The sequence below is a fragment of the Rhea pennata genome, chromosome 3 (assembly GCF_028389875.1).
Source record: "Rhea pennata isolate bPtePen1 chromosome 3, bPtePen1.pri, whole genome shotgun sequence".
Lineage (NCBI taxonomy): Eukaryota > Metazoa > Chordata > Aves > Rheiformes > Rheidae > Rhea > Rhea pennata.
Genome location: NC_084665.1, coordinates 74781642 through 74806506, shown reverse-complemented (window position 1 = coordinate 74806506; position 24865 = coordinate 74781642). Strand labels below are relative to the sequence as shown.

The window sequence follows — 24865 nt, the reverse complement described above, 5'->3', positions numbered from 1 at the left end:
GACGTTTTTAACTCCCTTATTCTCCTCTAATTGCTTGTATATTGAAAATTTATCCTAATATAGTCCTAATAATACCTTCAGATATTTAAGTTACACAAACTGGCCTTTCCTTTTTGAAATTAGGTGTTACAATTGCTTTCTACTAGTCCTCTGGGACTGTCCCTCTTCCAAAAGCTCTAGAAGATAATCATGAACTTTCACAGACTACTTTATCTAGTTCCTTAAGCAGTGTAAGTCCATCAGATTCTGCTGATTTGAATGTGCACTACCAATAGCTACATGCAAATTGTCTTATATACCTAGTCACAGGTCTCTTGTTCATAAAACCTTTTTCCTGTTATGTAGAAATCCTCTTGTTCCTCCACCTTCTTGATTTTATCACTATGTTAAGTTATTCTTTTATGCTCATTCTTAGGGGCAATGGGACATGTGCTCAGGCAATTATTATTGGGATTATTTAAGGAAGCTGTCCCCTGCCTCGGCTCTCCACAGAGCCTCTCTGCTTGAGCTGCTGTCTAACAGCAGGACTGGCAGAGGAGTGATGTATCTGCACCTCAGTTCTCACACTTTGTAGCCCAGCATAGCAATGCAAGACACCAAAGACTTCACATGATGCTAACATGGGAGTCCATGTGAACTGTGGTAGCTGAAGGATGGCTATCCCATTCTGCTGCCTCTGCTAAACCTCCTCGTGTAGGCCTATTATTATATTTCCTATATTTCTGAGATCTATAAAAATTCCCATTTCAGTCTGGCAGAAGCATATAGATCATCTTCTCTCCATGACTTGCCTGGAAAGTGGAAGCAACTACTTAATCCAAAATCAGTATGCTTGCAACCACCCTTCAATATTCTTTTCTATAAAGATTTTCTTTGAAGGCCACTAAATAGTCAAGTCCCTATCTGCATTTTTAAGTCACTGTTCATCTTCTGCCTTTGTTAAAGAGTCAGCACTGATATATTGTTCTTGTTTTGAAGTCTGCATGTGTATTTTGTAGTATACTTTTCTTTAAAAATATGACTGCTGCAAGACAGAATCAACATTGTACCCTGCCAGCTATTAATTCAAACATGACATATATCTCTGTAGATCTGTCAGATGCTTTTTGTTTTATAGAACTGAGGAAAGATTGTTTTTGCTAAAAAAGGGAGAGGGTTATTTATTGAAGGAAAAATATCAATACCCTTGCTCTCAATAAAATAAACAGAGGTTTCTCTTTCATTAAAAGTTTCAAAATTGTTGCTTTCCTGAGAAAAGTCTTCATCATTTGAACATGTCCTATTTGCACTCTTATAGCCTGTTTACTGAACTATACCTCATGCTTCACAAGCCGGCCACAGATCCAGGTACCCTCCTTTGAGGGCAGACGTTTGCTGTCAGTTGACCAGCTCTTAGCACGTTGCATCAAGTATCAGGACAATTACAACAAAACTGCAGCAGAAATTCCTACTTACTCTCGAGGTCTGTCACATGCCCCCAAATAGAAAAGATCTCAGTTTTAAGAATTACATCTGAAAAATCCATATAGGAAGAAAACATGATGTTTAATTTTGTTTTGTCAGAAGACTGAAGAACTGAGAGAAGTCTGCCAAGTTTTGAGTTCTTATTTTCAAAATGCTTATATAACCCTGCTTTAAAGATGAGCAGTCTAAAGACTTGCAGGTTAATCAGCAAACAGATGAAACTGCTTACAACTAACTGTACCTTGAATATATTCTTTGTTCTAGGCTGGAGCCCGTTGACAGACCAGGTAAGTGTTCCATTTGGAAATTCACTTTTTCTCAAGGGTGTTGCTGGGACAGGAGTTAACAAATTGACAGTGATTTGATAGCGGATGGATTCTACAGGTCCATTCGGCTTTGAAGGTTCAGTCCAAGATATGTTGATAACAGTGTCAGACAAAACCACTGCCTGAATGAAACCAACTGCCTCTGGTACTGAAACAGAAAGAAAAACGAATGACTTTTTAGGTAAGGGTTTTACTGGAAAGGTTTTGTTTGTTTGTGCATTTGTTTCAGAGAAGTCAGAAAACGTCAACAGGGAAGGAAAAAATGTTATCCAAACATATGAGCTATTTCCAGCAGTTATACTCTCCATATGTAAAATTCATATTTTTGTGTAGTCATTCAGCACACAAATTCAAAAATATTTTCGGACTATTTTATTTTTTCCTTGACTATTCTACCATGTCATAGGAGAAAAGCAAACTGCTGCTCTCCTGTATTTTTACCATTATAGTCCTACCACAGAACTCGTGCTCTCTCTTAGTTTACCAGTTAGGTCTCAGATCTGAGATTAGCATGATGCTTACTTGGATATGCATTGAAAAATGTACCCATGCACTATAGCAATTGGAAAGTCTTTCCACTGATAGCAAAGTCTGAAAAAAACATGGCTATAACTTGCAATACAGGTTACAAAGTATATCCTTGTGATACAGGTTATCAGGTATATTCAGAGAAGAGTTGAATTGTTTAATTTTGGTTCTATAAATTCCACATTTTCAATATAATGCGAAACGGCATTAATTTTTGTCTGATCTAAAAGTTAGATTTCTTTAAAAGTTATTTTGAAACACTTTATATTTAAATCTCTGACAGACTTAAGGTTTGGCATAGCTTCTATTTATCTCTCCTTTCCTTAAAAGGAATCATAAAATTCAATACACTCAGCTAACATAAAGAGCTTTCTAAACTTTGGAGATGCACTACATCCTTTTTCTGTGGTAAACAGAAATACTGTATTCTAGCCTGTCAATCAAATGGACCACTAAGTAGTTTGTAAAAGAAAATCAAAACATTTGCAAGTACATCATGCAAGCAGGATGGAATGGAAAGGGCTATTAAATTAAACTAGGTCCCCAAAGTTCCTTTTTCCATAGAATCTTTCAATTAAAGAGTGTTTTCTTCTAATTTCTTTTGAAAAAAATGTTTCCAGAGTCCAAGAACAGTTATATATATATTCAGCAAAATGTTATATAGGCTCTGCACAAGAAGCCATCAAAAAACTCCATTTCCTAATCACTGTTTGCCATCATTTACAATTTTGCTCAGAAATAGATGCTCTAGCTTAGCTATGTAAACAAGAAACTGTGTTGTTGGTCTGACGTCCATATCAGCTGGTTACTCACTGTTTTGGAAAAGTCAGTCCTTTTTGAAGCTTGGAGATCACGAATTTCAAACTGTCATATGACGATCCCCAAACTCTACATTATAAAAATTCTTTTTTGCTATTGATCTGTCCAGGTAGGTAAAAAGTTAATAAGGTTTTGCACTATCTAGATTCCCAAACATATCAGGATGATGAGTACATCTGCTGTAATTTATGCCTTAGCTACAAGATTGCAGACTATTCAAGTGAAATGTGAGGAAGCTGCATGGGTTAGGAAGACAGATTTCCTGCTTTGTTAGCTAAAACATGTGGAGTAAGAGTGACACTCTGTGGCAAGAGCAATGCATTTATTTTTCCAAGTGTTTTTTTTTTTCCTCTCTCTCTCTCTCTCTCTCCAGCAAATCTTACTATTTGTTGGAAGTTTCAGATTAATCCAAGCTTTTTCATTTTGTTCCAGAATTAAGAGAATAACAGAGGGAGTTCACACAGCTTCAGAGGTGTTAAATAGCTTACACACTTCAAGAGGTTCAAGTAGCATCTGGTTACAATTTAAACTAGCAGTTACATTCATGAAATTGAGAACATAAGTGCCAGGACAGATATATATTCTGGCTACAGGTGGTTGGAAAATTTTCAATAAATGCAGTTTGCCCCTGGAAATTGCTGTTTTGTCAAAACTGAAAATGGGAAAAGCTCTGTATGGTTACAAAATTACGTATTAAAAATGTTCAGGGTTTGGGGACTTTTTTTGTTGTTGCTGCTGTTCTAGAATCTTCTTTTATCTTGATCCTAGTGTTTCGTTTTGCCCCAACTAGAGAATCCTGCTGAGTTCCATGTTTCATTTTGACTTGAGACTGAAAAATTCCATTTCAGCGGCATGACTCAGCCTCCAGTTTCACACGTTACCTTTATATCTTTCCACCAAAAGGATGCATATTGCTGCAGGATGGCTCAGATTACCACACAAAAAAAAGCAGCAGTGTGAAAACCTGCCACATCCCAGTGGTATTCAATCTTATTCAGTCAGTGGGCCCTACCAATTTACCAGTGCAGACATGGATCCCTGTGCAAAATAAATGAAATCTGCTGATTATAGGCCAGCTTTTCTGATCTTTTTTCCTACAGTCTCCTTAGGAGTAGTTTCACGATCCACACAGAATGGCAGCCTCTTTGCTTGATACTGCAGGTGCTCAGAGATCTCATCATTAGGTTATAAAAAAAATAGAGAGTTGGAAAAGAGTTTCCAAAGTATAGCAGGTCTCATCACTAGAGCAGAGCAGGTATCGTGCCTCCCCTCTTGTTCCAGTTTCTTTGGCAGGATGAAAAGAGGGACCTGAGCAGAAGTTTTCTTAAGGGATCTTGCCTCATGCGTTCTCTCCCACAAAAGTTCCTTAGCTGTCTTCTGCCTTAATTAGAGAGGTTTATTGATGTACTTATTTATATTAGCTAGTCCCTAACTCGTCCTTTTTATGCCCTAAGCAACACAGTGATGCAGGTCAAAAGCCCTATTCCTAGCTTTCCCATCTGGGTGTGAAAGGGGCTGAAACGAGCACATCATAATTATTGGAACGGACCAAAATCATGCTGGTGGCATTCAGGCCCAGAGATATAAAAATGAATTGGGTCTTTCCAAATTGATTCATAACAAAATAAGACTCAGTATCATAAGATTTTAATAGGCAGAACCTGCATCACCCTAGGAAGCACTAATGACGAGAGCAGTGACAGCCGAGAAGAAAAAGTCTTAGCATTGCATGCATCCCACACAGATGTAAACACATGCTAACATATGCATTCAGGCACAGCTTATTGCAAGCATGGTCCAAGGCAGAAACTGCAACTCTTTAGCCATTTTTAATCATAGTTTGTCTTTCCTCAGGAAGTCAAGCGCTAAAAGCTGTAAAGAACATACACGATCCTTACGACTCTTACAGGTTCTTCAAGTCTGGTCTCCAAATCTTTCTGAACACTACATTTGACTGATTACACAGATTACATTTTAAACAGAAAATTTCTCTACTTTCCAATTTACAACCAAAACTAATGCACACCTTTAACCGAGGTGAAAATCCCAATCAAAATCAGAACAAAGTATGAAACAAACCTCCATAAAGAGTTGTGCCAATTATCTCTTTTCCTACAGGCAGTTGTTCAGAAGAATCGGAATAGTAGTTTTTCGCAGTAACTTGTATGGCATAACTTGAAAATGGCTGCAGGTTGTCTATGACAGCTATAGGCACCTGAAATTCCTGTAACTTGGGATCAGATAATAAGTATGTGTTCTTAGAAAAGAGACAGTCACATGTCACACCAATCAACTGTCAATGAAATAGGAATGTTAAAAAAAAATACAGTAGCACTTTTGTATTCTAATACAATTTAGTGTGTGTATAAAAATGATAAAATGACAGTTTGGAAAATAGATCAGTACAAGTCTAAGGATCTGAGTTAGGATTCCAGCAAAAAAGCTGAGGTTGTAATTAGCATAGCTATAATACTATACTGTTCAGTAGCTAGTACTTAAATAGAAAATAGTGAAGTTACAAAAAAAAAAAAAAAAAGTAATAGAAAAAAAATTACTAGAGCAAGTACAACCACCACAAAGCACAAAGACAAACTGTATGGCTTCTGGACAGTCTCAACAGCTATTTAAACAGATTGATATCAGCCACAATTGTACTTTTAAAAAGTAGAAACTGAAGACCCGTTTCAACAAGATTTTAGCAAGGACATATTAAAAAGTCAAGGAACACTGGCACAGAGGAAAACTAAGGAATCTACCATTTAAACAAAGACAGCCAAGCAGAGATGAGAACTGCTGCTGGATATATGCTGAAGAAAATGTCTGATAGAGAGTTCCAGAATGGTTCATAAAATTATTAGAGGTGATATCCCACCCCCTGTCAATATATGATATCATATGCCTTTTTGTTCCAAAATAGTCATACCACTGTTTTTTGCAGTGACAAATGGTAGGTTGAGCTCCTGCGGTTGTTAGTCACTTCTCTGAGAAATACTAGATATGTCAGCGTAGGCTGGGATATGCCAGGGCATAGCTGCTGTGGCGAGACATACGGCAAACTTAACACAAAGCTGGTATTCGTCGTATTAAGGATAGTAGGTTTCTCAGTGTCTGCTGTTAGACTCAGGCATCTTTTATCTAGAAAGACACCAAAAAATTCAAAAATATAATTACTACTTGATTAGTTCAAACTTGCGTGTTATTGTACCACCATTCATATGGGAAAGTATTACCAGAAATGTTCCCTTTTCTTTGGTTTCAAAGTATAAACTGAATGCATCATGAGCGCAACGTGTTTAATTGGACCTGAATGTGACCTATTTGATTACTTTGGTGGCTGCAAAAGTAGCATTCACCAAAGTAAAGGCATGCTTATCTTTTATAAAAGGATAAAGATTTACTAAAGTATTCAGATTCTTCTTTAGGCAATAACTAAATAACCGGGAAATCCCAATTTTAATTGCTGTGTTACCGAGGGCAATACAGACTGCTGAGTTCAAACTCGCTTGTCACAGAAACGACAGATTTGCAGAGCAGAGGGTAACTTTCCCAAGCAAGGAAATGTTTCGTCTCTTTTCTTCCAACAAGCTCTCAATTGAAAAGTGCATAGTAACAACAGGGAAAGGAGAGACAGGTTTTGGAAGGAAACAGGGTGCATACAGGGAGAAAAGAGTAGAAAAACACTCTTCAATATTATACGAAAGGTAACAGAATATAAACCGTTATCAGTGTATGCATTTTTAAAATGAGTTAAAACTATATATTAAAATGGACTTGCTGCCAAGATGCTGAAGGAAGCGATGAAGGCACATACATAGGGGACAGGGCACTTGGACAAATGTTTGCCCTGAGGCCCGAACGATTGACCTCACCGTCAAGAGCTCTTCTCCCTACATGAGCAACCCTTCTATTCCCACCAGAGGCAGGTTCAAGCACATACGGGAAAGGGAATAACAAAGTCTGTTTGACAGACATAAATGTAAGGTTGAGCTTTTGTCAATTTTATAGTTTCTTAGAGTAGTAACACTCCCATGGGAAAAATCCCATACGGAATAAAGAATTGAGTCGTTTTCAGATTTAAAGTTTCTGACAGGCAGTTCCACAGAAATATGTTTACCCTGACAAGAAAATCCTTCACTACATATTCAGTCCCCTTCCTCCTAACCCTGAAGAGAAATCGTTCTCTCACAAAATCTGTGATAGGACAATAATTTTCACTGAGTGCTTCTGATGTGTTAAATGATCAACTGACATCATATCTCTAGATAGCAATTAAATAGGTTAGAACGACAGAAAACTCTAGCACAACTGCATGCACACATCACAAAAGCAGAAAAAACATTTCAGTCAACCCAGCTGGTCTTTGCAAACATCATTTTTTCACATATACACCATTTAGTTTCAACACTGAGGAGAAAAATAGGATTTTTCTTATTTTATTGCTTTAATTTCTTTTTCTCTTAAAAACTTAGGTAGTATGCATTTTCCCCCCTTCTGAAAGCCAAATCAGTATATTCCTCTAAAGATATTTCCAGGAGTCAATGTAAATGAGAAGAGCTCTGTGGGGATCTCAGGGCAGAAAGAGTCCCTGAGGACTGAACTTCAGGGTTTTCCTCTCTCGCCAACTAAGCCAATATAGCCTGCCGTTACTGCAGGAAACCCTATCCCTGAGCGACAGGGTTAGGGACCGATACGCTCTGTGCCAGGGCCAAGCCAGGCTCCTGCACCTGTGCCAAGCCCACGCAGACCTCATGGGAACTAACTTGCCCAAAGTGCTGGTAAGAATAGCCTGGGCACTCATCAGAGCAGCAATGAGCAGGAATAACTCCACTGGGTGGCCAAAACAGCATGAAATTCTTTCATTCCAAAGAAGACCATCCCATTAAAATATTCTTCTGCCAGATTTTTATAAAAAAAATTAAGCTAAAAAATTACTTTTAATACATTCAGCATGCCAGTAGGTGTTGGAAACTTCCCCACTTACAAACATAATTGCTGTAGGTACCATGACTTGTAAAACTAATATTTGTTTTTCTCATGTTATCCTTTTATGATGGTTTGTTTAAAACATTAGTTCTAAGTGAGGCTTGAGTCTACTAGCATGTAAACTCTAATTGCCTCTCAGGCATTTCTTTTCAGACCGCTTTAATAAGCAGAGTTCTTATCTGTTTGTCTCTGGAAGGGCATACATTTGTTTTCAGCATTGCACACTTCTGAACACCACCACCAGTTATCATCATAATGGGGATCATTAGTAAACTCTTGCAACAACACTTTGTGGCTACAGACCATCTTCAGGACACAGTGTTTGCTGGTTTTCTGTGTTTCAGCATTCATGACCTTTTCTAAATCTGCAAGTTCCAAGCAACTTTGAAAATAGGCTTGCTCTGGCAGTACATGCAAAGCCACATCCTGAGGCTTTCAAGCAAGGGCAATCTTCATTATCATTCTGCTCTTTCCCACATGATCCTCCACAAGGCCAGTCCCCATTTTCGTCCTTTTTTACAATGTGCATAGTGACTTGTTTCCCTCTGAAATGTGGTTGCAGCCAGCAAGCATGTTTTACATAAATATAGGCACCATGATTTGCAACTCAGATACATGGTCTGAAACAAATTTGTTACATTCATGAAAAACCCAAATCCCTGCTACCTGGATATGGTTGTACCGCTGTGCTGTAGGTTAGGATTTTCAGCTCATGATTTGCTCTTTTCTGAAAATAGAGTTTTTTGCTTTCTTTATTTGCTCGAAGAATTGTAGTGTATTCCTTTGTTTCAGCACTCCAATATATAAATTCTTTATCTACAGTCAGGCTGCCAACTTTCATATCTATAGGAAAACATCATATAGTTAAGATTCAGAATAAACCCCGAAGAGACAATTTTAAAAGAAAAGATGTATGCTTGCATTCACTGCCAGTCAGTGTGGGTAAGTATCTCAGTCATACCATGTCTTCAGAGACCTCCCTGGAAAAGTGATACTTTTTGATAGGACTCCTAAAGCTGAGACATTTTGTTATTTGGGTTTACAAATGCGTATTTGAGCACTTTTCATTATCTTTAGTTACGAGAACTGCAATTCAATTAACTAACACCACAAATCACATAGCACAAGAATGAAAGTCATCTGTAGAAACTTTCATTACAAAATGAAAAACGTAAAGCACTGACATCTCCCAGGAACAATTAAGGCAGCTCCTTTGGTAAAAGCACAATTTTACCCATTACTCTTCTAGGATAGAGCTGAAGACTGAGCAACAAAGACCAGGGCTTATGAGAGAGTCAACACAGATGAATTACCGTACAATATTCTACCAGCATGAAGTGCTCTCCCCACATCTAATATTAAAGTCTGCAATGCCACTTTCAGGCATAACCTGGTATTGTATCTTCTTATAGAGATAACCTGTAATAGGTATTTCTATTATTACATTACTGCAAAATAATATACTAATACTATAAAATGATATCTATTCATAAGTAGCCTTTGATGTTGTAGCATCTCCATTTGACTGACAAGCTACTGGAATACACATATGCATCAACAAATATCCCCACACTGCTCTTTCCTCTGCTTTGTTTCAAGAGGGCACAAAACTGAAAACACAGAACATAAATATTTTTGTCTGTTTTGCCTGTAGATAAAACAATTTGCTAAAGAAAGCATGTCATAAATGCTATTTTACTGAAACAAACATTATTTAAGGGGACAGTGACAGCAGCAATCACAAACAACCTAGAAACATAACAAAGCAGTCTGACCTTGAAAACTTGGTATTCTGGTAATTCTCCAGCAGTGGCAACCATCCACATCTGAGGCCCATATTTCATCTCTTCCTCTGATAAAGAGCAGCTGAGGTTTCTTGGAGTCAGATACATCAATACTTATAGGTTTTCCTAGCTCCGCTTCTGCCACATTACAGCTGCAGTAGTTCCTCATCTGATCATCTGCCAGTACGTTTCCCAATATATGGTGCACAGTGTCATTCATAATATCATAATAAAACATCTGGCAGCCATAATCAAGGACTTCTATCCAGTAGAGACGGCTATCAAAGAAAACGCACGGCTTACAGTAGAAAAATTTTGACTTATGCAGTTTTCCCTAAATGTAAATGGTTGTGGTCACAAACCTTCTTAACATTTACAACGAGATAACTACAGCAGAATACTTTCAGGGTGATTCTAGGTGTTTTACGTGATATTTTTAAACAGAAGATCATGATAATTGATCATTCTGGATAAAAAGGTTACTATCATAGAATCAGTAAGGTTGGAAGGGACCTCTGGAGATCATCTAGTCCAACCTCCCTGCTCAAGCAGGGTCACCTAGAGCATGTTAGACAGGGTTGCATCCAGGCGAGCCTTGAAGATCTCCAGAGAAGGAGACTCCACAACCTCTCTGGGCAACCTGTGCCAGGGCTCCGTCACTCTCACAGGGAAGAAATTCCCCCTCACGGTCAGGCAGAACTTCCTGTGCTTCCATTTCTAACCATTGCCTCTTGTCCTGTCACACGGGACAACTGAAAAGAGTTTGGGCCCCGTCCCCTTGACACCCTCCCTTCAGGTACTTGTACACATTGATAAGATCCCACCTCAGTCTTCTCTTCCCCAGGCTAAACAGGCCCAGCTCTCGCAGCCTTTTCTCATAGCGGAGATGCTCCAGCCCTCTGATCATAGCCCTACGCTGGACTCTCTTCAGTAGCTTCATGTCTCTCTTGTCCTGGGGAGCCCAGACCTGTACACAGGATGAGGCCTCTCCAGGGCTGAGTAGAGGGGCAGGATCACCTCTTTCGACCTGCTGGCAGCAGTCTTCCTGATGCACCCCAGGACACCATTGGCCTTCTTGGCCACAAGAGCACATTGCTGGCTCATGGTCAACTTGTCATCCACCAGCACTCCCAGGTCCTTCTCTGCAGAGCTGCTCTCCAGCAGGTCAGCCCCCAGCTTGTACTGGTGCCTAGGGTTATTTTTCCCTAGGTGCAGGACTCTGCACTTGCCCTTGTTGAACCTCATGAGGTTCGTCTCCACCCAGCTCTCCAGCCTGTCCAGGTCTCTCTGAATGGCAGCACAGCCCTCAGGTGTATCAGCCACAAGTATAAGTATACAAGTGTACAAGTACTATAAAAACTGTTTCTTCATACTGACTTCCATTTACATCGCTTAGATAGTAACAGGCTATCAGTATGTAAGTGTCATCTGAAGTCTTTACTCAAGAACAGACATCTTTTTAAAGTCATACATAACCAAGCTCAACTATAGCAGTATAAAAGTAGAACTAGACTCAGAGCATTCTATGACTTACAAAATGCCAAATACTCATTAACTGTAGGAAGCCCTTTTCAGCCCTTAGAAGCTGATGACTTCATGAAAATCATGTTTCAAATATGTTTTTAAAAAGGTATTAGTAGTATATACATTACCTTAAGAAAGGATAGGCCAACAGAGATGATAAAGTTGAATTCCTGTTACCCAGCTCTATGTTCAATGCTTTTAAAGATTTTATCTTGAGCTCAAGATCAATAACAAACATTTGAGTTTCATTCCATGATGTTCTCAGGGCAACAAAGAGGTGTCTTGCAACCCAGTCAACTGTGATGGCTGTGACATTGTGAAGAAATGCATCTTTGAAAAACTTTAGAAGAGAAATAAACTATTATTAAAATTGCATGGAAGCAGCATTTTTCCATTTGATGAGAAGTTAGGACATTCTGAAATTTTATTTGTTTCACAAATCATTTCTACTTGGGACAGAAAGTCAAAATATAAAAAGATGCCACAGAATGAAAATTCTAATATTTTTATAGAAGCAAAAATTGTTGTTTCAATAATATCAACTGTTGTATGTATTTTCTTGGGTTACAATGAAATTAAATGACAGCTTTTACTAAAATTAAACTTCTTGTATTTAGTAATGTGGTTTTGAAATTAATTTTTTTTGAAATATCTTGCCAAAAATATTCTTCCTGATAGAGATGACATTTTCCAGAAAAAAAAAAAAAAAAAAAAAAAAAAGGAAAAAAGGAAAAGGGGAAGGGAAGCGAGGGGGAGAAGGAAAGGGGGAGGAGAAGGGAAAGAAAAAGAAGTCATACATCATTAAAATCATACATTTTTAATAGGAAATCTTTTCCCAGGATATGTTCTGGCTTGTTCTAGTAGCTATTGATAAAAAAATCTGAGGTGTAAATTTTATTATACTTATTTTTATTGTCTTGCTAGAAAAATAAATTATCTAGTCATTACCTTTTTATATTAACATCTTTTATATTAACAAGAATATTGCATCTTTCCAGTTCTGTTTTCTCCATTGCATTTTGCCATTAAAAGTGTTCTTTTTATCCCGTTTATTTTTTTCCTGTTTTAAATATGCGGTTTTCACTTCTTCAAAACATAATTAGCCTCAAAATAATGATAATAATAGCCACACATTTTCTTCAAGGAAAGGAATGAAGAAAAGAGTACCTGAAACCTTGAAGTACTCTGTACGTTCAGAAGAAAAAGAGAATCTTCTAGGATATAGTACACTGTGTCATCATTAGCAGTATAGCAGATGTCCTTTATATTTTTCTTTGCCAAAAATTCCCATATGGTACGATTATTGTCTACGTCAGTAAGGAGCAACTTGTTGGCAGAAATGGTTATAAGAGTTGGAACAGGGAAAAGATCTAGAAGGAAAATGGTACAGTGGAATTGACAGCAAACGTTCTAGACAATAGCAGTCATTCATAATAAAAGCAAGTATAAGATAAAAATAAATGCTGGCCCTACACTAATTATATTTGATAATAGGTCGTAGCAAATATATGTCATAGCAAATAGTGGTATACATAATCTAAGCTTGATGTTGCCTTCTTGACATGACATGCAGACTCCCACGAATTTTTCAGTGGCATTGTGGATGCTTACATAGCAAATTTAAGCCTAGTAAAATATACATTTCCTCTCTCAGTCACCTTTCACACCTCAGTTAGAAAGAGCCTAGTAGCCTGCAGATTAAAGACCAAAAACTGCTGTTCCAGCTTACTTTAGGGTTGCTTAGAAAAATTAATCTAGCACTGTTTTGAGAAAAGGCTCAAAATTCACAAAGTTTAAGCAAATTATAAGAAATGTGTTCATCATTTCCTGTGGAAAGTTGTAACTATTTCCTCTGTGGTGCCTATCATAGGATGAAGAAAATGTCCCTCAGAGTAGGAGCCTATTTATCATATTACTAAATTCCTGTACCATTGAGTTCACCAGCTATTACACACAAAGCCTAAGAAGACACCTGAGTGGCCCATATGGTCCCTACCTGATGAATTTCTCTCTACTATAGCAGACAAAGGTCCTGGACCTGCGGAGGTGAAAGCTCTCACCTGTAGAGAGATGGGACAGGAGACTGTTAAGTAGCAATACTCAAGACCGCTGAGTGTTCAGAAAGTCCTTAGAGGCAATACCGACAAACACGTGAGCAGATCCCCTACTGCCCAAATGTAAAAGCTAAGAACATATATGACTGAAGGCTATTGTTGGCCAGTTCAAAGGCTATATTGGAAGTTGGACCACGGCTATCAAAACGATTTGTAGAAGTGGCCCAGAGAGTGGCAATTCACCCTACGTCTACCAGTTACAGCTCAAAGGAAGCCAGACGGTCTCTCTCCGTCCCTAGGCTGGAGGAATTCCCACTGCCGGGTGGCGCTCAGGCCTGCAGTGTTCTCCTCCATCAGCAGCTGGCCCTGCCACAAACTCTCATGTTTATAACACATTCTCTGTTCCAAATATTTTATCATGAGGGAAGCACGTCCTCTTGCCAAATTATCAGATAGAAGTCTCATATTACAGACATCACACAAATTCCTGCATTACTCCAGCAGTGGAGCTTCTCTTAATCTGTGGTTGTTTTACCTTCCACCAACTCAACAGGATCTGTGTTTAACCCATGGCTATTAGTGGAGGCTTTGGGAGACCTCTAGGAAAGCTTCCTTTTGGCCAGATCAAACCTGTATAATACTGCAATATTATTTTCCATCTTACTTAATGGGCAATGCAGCATACAGAAAGGTGAAGCCAAGTACCCAACGGGGAGTTAGTGAATCATCGATTGAGTGGAGCCAAGAGCAAAAACAAATTATTGCCCCAAGCCCAATACCATCTCGCAGCCACACACTTCAAGCTGTACTGATAACATCTAAGAAGCAAATGAGCTCAGCACTTTTTCACACCTGAAACCTTACTGTGAGCCTGGGAAGCACATCCTTGAGTGAAAAGAGCATCAGGGTAGGTTCAACATTGCTGATGTTCCATGCTGGGAAAGTGGCAGTAGCATTGCTCTGATGCAATAGCTGATAGTAGATCCTGAACTGCATTAATATTCCATTTTCTTTTTCAGGCCTATCCCACCTGAACTCCACATGGACTTTCTCATTGCCTTCATGCGGGTTATTAGGTAACACATATATTCTAGGGTTTAGTGGGGCTGAAGGAACTGTATTAAAAAACAAAACACAGATTAAAGTACTGCTGTTAAAACACACTCTATTTCCTGATTAAAACACAAACTCTAATTCCGAATTAACTGACTTAGTTTTGAGCCTGAGCTCTGTGACCTTAATGCTGACAGACAGCAAGTGGTGAGCTGCAAGTTAAAGAATATCTAAAACTTTATGGTGACCCCTTCCTGTTTTGTATCATCACATGGATTTTAGTTCACTTAACAAAAAAGAGCTATATGACAAGGCAGACTCAAAGGCACATATGTGCACTCAGATTGGCACACGTCTGTTTAGCCAAGCCCTGTAGGCATCAACGGAGCTGCAAGAATTTTCACAGCATAGAACAAACTCCATCCCTCCTCCTGCCTACCTCAAAACCTACCATATCTCGTATACTCTCTTAGTGCTCCTGTCATTCAGCAATATATCTTAGCTGATTTGAATTTGAATTTTATGTGAGCGAAAGTATACCCTGAAGTCAAATGTGCATTCCGTTTATTAAAATCTTAATAAGAGCTTTCTCATTCTTGCTCACAGTCATAGGTATGTGGTGGAATGTGCTTTCTGCTCCAAATTCTGTTACTGCAATGGTGTTCATTTACATTTACAGCTCATTCCTCTCAAGACTGGGTTTTACTTGTTGATGTAGACCTCCTTCCGGCACCCATTAAAGGTTACAGAACTAGGGATTTGAAAGACTGGTACCTCCTTCAGGGGCTTGAAGGACTGTAGATGTTGTTGGTCCCTTGCCCCAGTACGTGTATGGAGTGACAGTAAAATTGAAGAGTACAAACGGTTCCAGCCAATCGACTCTGTAGGACGGCACTGTCAGATTGTGGGGATGAAGGCACCGTTCACTCTCCAAAGACTGTAAATAGAACAAAATAAAACAAACAAAGCAAAACTTTTTCAGTCTCTCAGGAAGACCTTGAGTTCTCCAAATTTCCCCTCACCAACACTGGTTAATTAAATCAAGGCAGAGCTTCCCTTGCTGTGAGTGATCACTGTTTCCGTAACTCCTGTGGCAGTGTAGCAACATTCAGCAATCTGCTAGCAATCTGCCTTTTGAGTTGAAAGTACAGCTTGTCAAATGTGCTAAAATTAAGTGTGGGTGAAGGCTCGAATTCACTTTCAGGCAAAGGTTGTCCCACCGGCAGCTCTGAGGACGCTTCTATCTCAGAGTTGCTGCGAAGGCTTTCTTGAACGCCTTCGGGTGCTGGGAGCTCCTCGCCTGGCAGTTCACACCCCAGCAGCCAACCTGCAGCTACTGCTAAGCCCCTGCTCCTCCAGAGTTGGCCTCAGCAGTGGAGAAACAGGACAGCTTGCTTTATATTTACAGTTCAGTTTAGTTGTTTGACTGATTCCTAAATGCCTGAGAAGAAAGAAACTGTATTTCTGTTTAAAAATAGATACATCAGCTACTAGAGGCAGTAATATGTATTAGATAATAGGGAAGAATTGCATAAATACTCTCTCTTGCAGAGCTTTTGATCCCACGCAGTAGAAAACAGTTCCCCATTCCACATTTGTGGAGGCATTCCAAAAGATGTGGAAACTTGAAGAATTCCCTTTAATCCTAAAGGAAGACTCTGGCACTGAATCTGGGATCACCTTTGGTATAAAGGAAAAATTTCCTGTCCACAAAGAGAGAGAAAAAAATAGCAACAATTTAAAGAATAAAAGCAAAAGGTCGAGTTTTCAAATCTGGGTATTAAAATATTAAGGTACTGTAGAAAACCTGGAAAGTGGTGGTTAAATAGAAACAATGGTCTCTGAATAACAACACTAGGTAGTCTCTTTAGTTAACCTTACCGGCTTTTATTATTGCAGTTATCCAGCCATAGTCTGATAAATTTATTAATAAATTGCTATTGTATATATCTTCTGTCAAATGACTTTTAAGAATTTTAAGAATGAAGAATTACAGATTGTCAGTGAACACCTTTACTAAGGGGTTTAGATAAAGAAACGAATGTACCTGGCAGAGGTTTGAGTGATTTATGAACAAGGGTAAAGGCTGCAAACTCTGCTGGTTGTGAAAAAGGAATGCTAATGCTCTGATTGACTTCTTGTGTTGCAATGAACTGAAGACTATTAATCCAGAACAGCCGTCCGCTGTAGTATTCCAGTGCACTCTGAGATATTTCTGAAGTACTCCATGCTGCAAATTCTGTGACTATGACATTACCACAACTGTAAAAACACGTATGACGTTAACAAACTGAAAACACCTTGCGTAAAGAGAACAGGATTTATGCAGTGTTTGGCACATTAATGTGTTTTTCTTCCTCATTCAAATTCTTAATACTGATGGAGGAGGCAGGAAAAAAAAGGTTTTCTTTAAGTTCTCTACGGCAAAACACTTTTCGGAGTGATACATTGCAGGAACAGCAAAAACAAATCCTTCAGTCCTTTGGTTTCATTAGAAGATGATTGTAAAATGGCTCAATGTTCAAAAACCTAAAGAAAGTATTCTGATGAACGCGTGTAGAAAATAGAGTATTTTGAAAAGAAAATCAGCCCCCTTCCTCTTAGCAATTCCAGAAAAACAGTTGAGTTCCCTTCTTAGTTAAATTATTTTGAGGTTAATTCTACTTCATTAATACAAATCCCCAAATGAATTTGACCCTGCTAGTTTTCTTGATAACCTTCCATCATCTATGAATCTTTACTGCCATTTTCCTCTACCAGTATTTGGTCTGTCTCATTATTTCTGTCTAAATCTTAAAGGCCTTCTTCAATCCCGATTTATCTTCTGGGTAAGAGATTAAATATATTGTAAGAGGCATCATTTTACTATCCTAGAAATGTCTTTCAGCTTAGACACATGCTACCCAAAGCAAATTTGGAGAAGCTTTGACACACCATCAGGTCCATTAGGATGGATTACTTCTAATCTCTCTGTTCTGGTATGCCAGAGATGATTTATGGATGGCAATTGGTTCACAATAGGGCTGCATGTTCTGGCTAAAACTAGCCAACATATTTTGATTCTTTAAATGTTTACCATTGGACCATAAGCAAGTCTAAGATCAATCAGAAAATCCAGCTGATTGCACATGAAACAGGTTTGCAACATTATGAACACAAATGTATAAACATACTTAATTAATCTCAAGAGGTTTAATCTGATGTTTGTAGAAAAGGGGCTACAGTCCATAAAAAAAGAGAGCAAAAATACAGTTTAAAGAGCTACTCACTAATACCATAAAATAGCTTCTGTATGATGGACTTGCCACATGCATTCAGAAAAAGTTACCATTTGTTCTCATGGTCTTATTGTCATATATCTGAGTTGACCCACAAACACATGCATACATACACACACACAGTTTTGCTCATTTTTTTTCAGCTTTGCCTTTCATGGGTAAGGAAGCCATTCCATGCTCAGGAAGATCAAGAGGAAAGCTCACTGAGCACTAACTCAAGTGAGAAAATGATGTTTCTTCACATCCCAAGCTCCATGCAAGATGAACAAGTTACAGCTCTTGGCATTTGAAAAGTGTCAGGTGTTAGAAATGCCAATATAAAGTAGAAAATAAATGGTGATTATTTCCTAAAACTAAATTTAAAAATTGATGAGCATGATCTCAGTTCACTCAAGCATCCTATTCACTGTATTTTTCTCACACTGTAATACCATGTTAACAACCACCTCATAGCACATAGTTTGCTCTCAGCTAGATGTGACCATCAGCTCTACCTTTCTTCTTCTTCTTCTGTTCAATTAGCAACTAGTGTGCTCAGCATTGGATAAAATTTTGTATTTTTAAAGACTGAATAGCAAAAACTAGAAAGTACAGACTTTCTCACCTGTGCAAAACACTCACTTACCCTTCTTTGCAAAGGGAAACTCTGTATAGGTTTAGGCATAAACTATCTTGCACAAGCCAGTAGAGAAAACCATAGGTGAGATCCAAACTTAAACCTACCACCTTTAAAAATAAAAGAAAAGAAAAAGAAATTGCAGTTTGAACACTTTTAAGGGAGAAACCCTTCAGCATGGATGTTCTCCAGAAAGCATCATGAATAGCTCTTGATTGACAAAAATAACACTACCACCATAAACATTTATTCTAATAGAAAAAAGTAGCACTAGAAAATAATCAGGTCCTTGGTGAATACCTATTTATAGCAGCTGATGATTTTTTAGAAAACATTTTATAAGCATCTGTTATAGTGTTCATCCCTAAAGCATCTGATGCCTTCAGATACGATGGCAATAGTGTATCAAGTGGTTAGTGAAACTTCCCATTAAAATTTCCAGAACACCTCTGGTATTTTAATATTCTTTCTCCGAAACAGATGGTTGATATCCAGTCTGAAAGTCAGGATCACTCTTTGAAATAAATATTTCAGACCTTTTGTTTTTTATTTCCAAGGTTTGATTTTATGCATAGAATATTTAATGTGATACATTATTTATGGAAAATACATGCTAATTTTTTGGCAAAATATTCAATTTAAACAGGAAACTCAAATGCTTATATTTTAGTAAAACGTTTATTATTAAATGAGAGTCAGAGCAAAAAAACAAAACAATCTTCCTATTTATTGTTTCAATATTTCATTTTCAGTTACACTAGCTGCAGAATTTTTTGTTGATCTTTTTAAGCAGATCTAGTATTCAAAATACAGCTTTCTTGCCATTGTAATAAACAATAGATTCAATATCATAGGCAAAAATAATAGAAACCAAACATCTAATAACCTGTTCTATGAGTGACAAAAAATTTGCATTCACTAATTAGACTGCTAAACATTATGTTTGGTACATGTCATGTCATCAGCTCAGCTTACAAGTTGGTATGAGCCTCTCTGAAAAATGTTTTCCTGTAGCTCTCAAACCTTGCATACTCACATTCTCATCCAAAAAATAGTTGTAGTTATTCTTTTATAGGTTAAATTTCCATTATGGATGCAAGGAGAGCTTTTGTGGGTTGCTTTTTTCTTTCTTTTTTTTTTTTTTAAACTCTTCGTTAATAAACTACAGAAGACGTTGACAGGAAAGCAAATGTCATATCACTTAGTTGTCTGTTGGTCCGTATGTAAGTACATTCCTGACATATTTCTGCTGATATTGTATGTCAGGAAATCTAGGTTTGAATGATTGCTCCTGTAGGGTTTCTTGTTAAAAAATATCTCACACTATGCATGTGCTTGAGTACATATTTAGCGAAGCATGAACTATTTTATCCCACTCACCTAGCCTCCCTCCCACATTCATCAGCAAGTTATGTCTTCCTAAATCTACCTTGACTTTTATTTATTTATTTACTTCTAGGTATTTGGGTCTTCTTTCCTTTCCCCACTTTCTTTCTGCAGTGATTATATTTTCCCACAGACATGCCCATCTTCCTCCTCTCTACCCTTATATCCCTATCAATAAAAGGCAAAGAAATATTTGTACCGTTCACATTCAGGGGTTAGGCTGTAATACAACACCTCCCTTCTCTTATGCTTCAAAAATAGACTTTTTTCCATTTCATGGCAGATATTAGTCTTTGGATATGACATGTAGTTGGGATCATGCAATACAACTCCACATCATAAGATGAAACATAAACCTAGCTACTTGAAATACCTCTCGACTAGCAATAATAAGAGGCAACACTTGGAGGGTTCTGGCCCCATCTGCATACAGCACACTTGACACAGCTCTTGTATAAATTACTTACCTCTCAGGCATATTTTACACCACAAACTACTTATTTAAGGGCTTTGGACATTCTGGGCCAAATCCTAAACTGGAACATGTCAAAGTAGCTCTATCAAAATCAATCGAGATATGCCAACATGCACTAGCTAAGCTGTACAATTGATTGTAAAATAAAATGTCATAAAAAGACATTACTCTACCCAAAGAAATAACTTCTAAAGCTCTACCTTCGTATTTATTTAGGAAACGTATTGTTTCTATGGCAGGGATCTTGTACTCACGTTACTCAAATATTTCAGGCTGAAAGGATACTGCTGAAGACCCTGTGCTGATCAACTGAATGGCTATTCCTTATTAGAAAAGCATTTAGTAAATTCCAGCACAGATCCAATTTTATAGAAAAAACTCTCTAACTATTAATAACAACAATTAACAATTACATCTGTGTTTTAGTACTGAGGTAAGAGGTACTCTTTTCAGGATAAAGGACTCCATCGTGCAAGGGAGCTGCATATTTTTACTTGTACAAACATGAACTCACGTATTTAAATTGGCTAAAACAACCAACTCAATAGTTCCACCATTAAAGTATATTCTACTCTCTTGTTTCGATTGGTTTGTTTGGGGTTTTATTTTAATGAATAAACACCTGCCAACTGTAACCGGTCACTTCTTGATCTAGACGTGTTTACTTGGCTTTTTTCCTGTATGCATCACAGCAGGAGGCTGAGTTCAGGAAAGTCAGTGCATAGATTAAGGGCAGCAAGGAAGCAAGAGAAGAGATGTTTGTTTGTAGGAGGTGTGAATAAGTGGATGGTTGAAGGCTGGTATCACTGACATAGAAGAAGGTGCAGAAAAAAAATGACAGCAGTAGACAAGCAGCCTTCTTGCTGCCAAGGGCCTTGAAGCTGAGGACAAGAAATCTGAGGTTAGCATGAGGCAATTTAGAAAAATAGATAATAAAGCCAAAAGAGAAGGGCAAGAAAGGTGGTTTTAGCAGCTTAGATTGGGCTGCCAGTTGTCGGTTCTTACAAGCAGGTCACCCAGAAGATATGTGATAAATGTAAGCACGCTGTTGGGCTGGGAAAGAGTACCTCTTCCCATGAAGACGTTCCACACTAGCCATTCAGGAGAGTTGTAAGGCTAGTCCTGGAAAAAAACAGTAACCCTTTGCAGTCCAGATGTTATTCTTTACATGTGAAAAAAAGTTTTCCAATTCTTCTGCATTTATATTCACAAGTATAGCAGGTACCACACCAGCTGACCTTTCCAAATGCTAATTGCCTTTTTTTTTTTTTTTTTTTTTTTTTTGGAGAAACAGCAGCATCTTTTCATCCAGGCAAACAAGATTGAAATGTTCTGGGGAATAACACAAGGCTAACCAAGAGATAAAAACCCCTAAAGCTCAGAAAGGATTTTTACTGAAGAATATGTCTTTAGGTAAAGTGAGAGTACAATTTATAGGATAGAAGAAACAAAAGAGGTTTCTTTAGCAAGAGCCATGTTTTAAAGAAAGCTTTTGCAGTAATAGTATGTCTGGGGAGGGAGGTGTATTTTTAACACTTCTGTGATGGTCAGGTTATGCCTCACTCCAGTTCTTGGGAAAGAGGGAAAAACTCCACAGAGATTTGAGGAGGGGAGCATTCAGCTCTTCTTTGAGGCCATAAAGTAAAAGCACTGTAGTAGATGGGATGGTCCCTCAGCCTGACCTGCTTTGCTAGGTCTGGGGCTCTGATCACACCAATCCCAAGTCCTCTGGACTCCCTTAGAGCAGTAAGAGGGGTTTTTTTGGTCTAAGAATTGGATCATCCACCTTCTTTCTTCCAAATACACATATAAGGGGAAGGAAGGAAGGAAGGAAACAAAAGCAACTGTAGCTTCTGGGACTCTGGCAGGTTTTTACTTTGGGGGGGAGCTCAGTCCCAAAGTAGCTTGGCTGCATAAGCAACATTGAATCATGCCTCTCAAGAACAAGGACAAATCCATGGCATGGCAAATCCCGTGTAGTGGCAGTAGAAGAATAGGTTTGAGGAGAGTAAGGAAGATCTGTGAGGATTCAGCAGTAAACCAAGGATTGAAAAGGCTTCATAGGACTTCGGAGAGGGGTGATTGGAGAAGTGTCTCAGACCAAAACTGCTCGTGCCGGGACCTGTGAGCTGGGGAATGGCACAAAGGAGGCAGGATGCTATGGAGCACTGAGCTCCAGCTCTTTTCTGTAACAAGTTGATGCAAAAGCCAGAACTGACAACTCGAGTTAAGCCCTTTGGGAAAAATAAGTTTGGTCATTGAAAGAATATAATGTTCAGCTGGTTGTTCCTGGGCAAGTACATTTCACACGTGGGAGGAAGCAGCCTTACAACTAAAAAGATGTTTTTAATATCTCTTTTTGTTTCAAGTGTTTGATTTTAACATTAAAGGCCAAAGTTTCCATACAGCTATTATATGCAAGGCATGCTTTTCTTCTGGTCATAACAAGGCAATTTTGACAACCACAAACATTGACTCTATCCTAGAGACCTAATCACTAAAAAAAACACTTAAAAAAAATCACTCACTTGTTTACCAGAAAACTGTAGCTGTTCTTGTAACATAAGATAATGTTCTCCATTCAATCTTGTGCTCTCCACTGAGTACATTGTGGCCCAGTAAAGATAACCGTTCACTGAATCCACTACCAGATCCTTCACTAGGAACACAACATGAGCCACAACATCCATATGGCCTCCCAGCAGTGATTTTCTGAAGATCTAAGGACAAAAGAATTGCTTTTAATATCACCTAAATCATCAGCTGTGATTTCTTGAATGTACATAAGTACTTTCCAGTCTTTATCTCAAGTCTTTGTAAGCCTAAGGCTTTCAAAGCCTATGCCTTTGCATTTAAAGTATAAGATGAGGTAAAAGGCAAAATTATTAGTTAATGTTTGCCTGAAAGTAACAAAAGAAAAAACTCAAATTTCTATCCCCCTTGTTTTCTCCAGTTTTGGCAGCCTTCTGTCTGACTAAGTTTCTCACCCACTTCATATTCACTATTCACAAGTGCAAATGAGGGTGCAAGGCAGTGTGAAATCTGGCCTTCTAGCTCCAGTTTTTAAAACAGCTTCTGACTTTGCACTTACAAGAAATGAAAGGCATAATTTGACAGCACTGCATAAATTAGCACTGCAATTTTGAAGTCAAATACCTTTTAAATAATTCACATGTCAATATTCCTGATGTAAGAGCATACAAAGTGCAATTGTTTTCTTACCAGTAGGTATCTGCAAAATATCACATTATAGAGGCCAATCTTGAAAATCCCCTTGCAAACAAATCATATTAAATTTGCAACATATATAGGATTAAAATAAAGTCCATCTACTGCTTAGCTGAAAGCAACTTGGCAGCCTCCATTTTCACTATCTTCACTTAGTTTTACAATATTGAATTGTACAAAACTATTGACAGCACACGTGATTTGCCTGTTTTGTACTGGAATTCAGTGTCCTGTATTAGCAAATATTCGTGAACATTTTACTCCAAACTTTTGCATAACTGGTAAACCTCACAAGGAAAGAAAGGCCTCCTTGTTTTGTATAACTGTAGTAAAGGTCTAAATGCAACTCAGGTTGCAAGAAATAAGGACTATCTTCACAAATACTGTTTTACAGCCTTTCTTATTAGCTTGGTTTTAAAAGTGCAACTCTACCTACCGTATTTGCTTTGCCAGCCCAATACAAGCATTGGCCCAACCAGTCAAAGGCCAACAGTCTTGCATTTCTGATGTCAGACACGTAAGTATTCTCGGCCATACCCTCTCTCCTGTTCAATGACCAGGTCAGAACTTCCCCCATGGAATTGCTCCAAAACAGAGTATCATTATACCAGTCAAGGTCTTGAAGAAGGAAGGGAAGATATTAAGCATCTCACAAATATATCAAATTAAAAAAAATAAGAATAAAAAGGAACTAGAAACTTCACAGATTTTAAAAATCAGTATAAATAAACTCTAAGGCTTACTTAACATAAAGATAGGTACTTTCCTGTAGGAACCCCATACTTGCATGCATATACCTCTAATGAATATAAATATATTACATCACATTAAGATTCTGAAGGCACAAACTTTTAGCCCAGAGAGCTGCGTTCAGCTCTGCTGTAGCTGTTACGAAATCCAAGGGTTTCTCCAAGAATTAATTCGACCCATAAAGTATAAAAAAGATGATGGTCACAAAAGCTTGACTCAGTGAAACTGCTTCACTGCACACTCAAGTCTGGACAGCTGCAATGAAAGTTTTCATCTTTCAGTCTTGTTGATTAAATTTATGGAGTTCTGATAAGTGTCGACAAGTTGGTATCAGCAGCATCCAGCTTGATTAGTATTTACCTGAAACATTTCTTATATCAGGATAGAGGAATTCTCCTGGCCCATAGCTATCCAACCGCTGCTTCCAGAGCCCTTCAGCCCCCACCGCCAATATATACGGTTCATCTTCAGCTGATAAAGACAGAAAACTGAAATCACGCATACCAAGAAACAATTAATTTGTAGTATTTCTTTGCTAACAACAGGGGTGCTTGTTTCTAGAAAGTTACAGAAACACAGTTAAAACTGTCCTTGCCC

At 38.2% G+C, this 24865-nt stretch overlaps 1 protein-coding gene across 1 annotated transcript in view; it reads right to left on the bottom strand.

Moving 5' to 3' along the window:
- The window catches only part of ROS1 (ROS proto-oncogene 1, receptor tyrosine kinase), a 75476-nt gene that overhangs the window by 30687 nt on the left and 19924 nt on the right, over window positions 1–24865 (bottom strand). The window contains exons 15-30 of the mRNA XM_062573068.1: window positions 24629–24739; window positions 23955–24136; window positions 22819–23010; window positions 18439–18539; window positions 16583–16797; window positions 16075–16238; window positions 15310–15472; window positions 14335–14597; window positions 13425–13488; window positions 12596–12798; window positions 11557–11768; window positions 9896–10182; window positions 8787–8963; window positions 6061–6272; window positions 5217–5361; window positions 1706–1938 (exon numbers count right to left, since the gene is read on the bottom strand). Of these exons, the coding sequence (XP_062429052.1) occupies window positions 1706–1938; window positions 5217–5361; window positions 6061–6272; window positions 8787–8963; window positions 9896–10182; window positions 11557–11768; window positions 12596–12798; window positions 13425–13488; window positions 14335–14597; window positions 15310–15472; window positions 16075–16238; window positions 16583–16797; window positions 18439–18539; window positions 22819–23010; window positions 23955–24136; window positions 24629–24739 (2924 nt within the window). The remainder of the gene's footprint in view (window positions 1–1705; window positions 1939–5216; window positions 5362–6060; window positions 6273–8786; window positions 8964–9895; window positions 10183–11556; window positions 11769–12595; window positions 12799–13424; window positions 13489–14334; window positions 14598–15309; window positions 15473–16074; window positions 16239–16582; window positions 16798–18438; window positions 18540–22818; window positions 23011–23954; window positions 24137–24628; window positions 24740–24865) is intronic.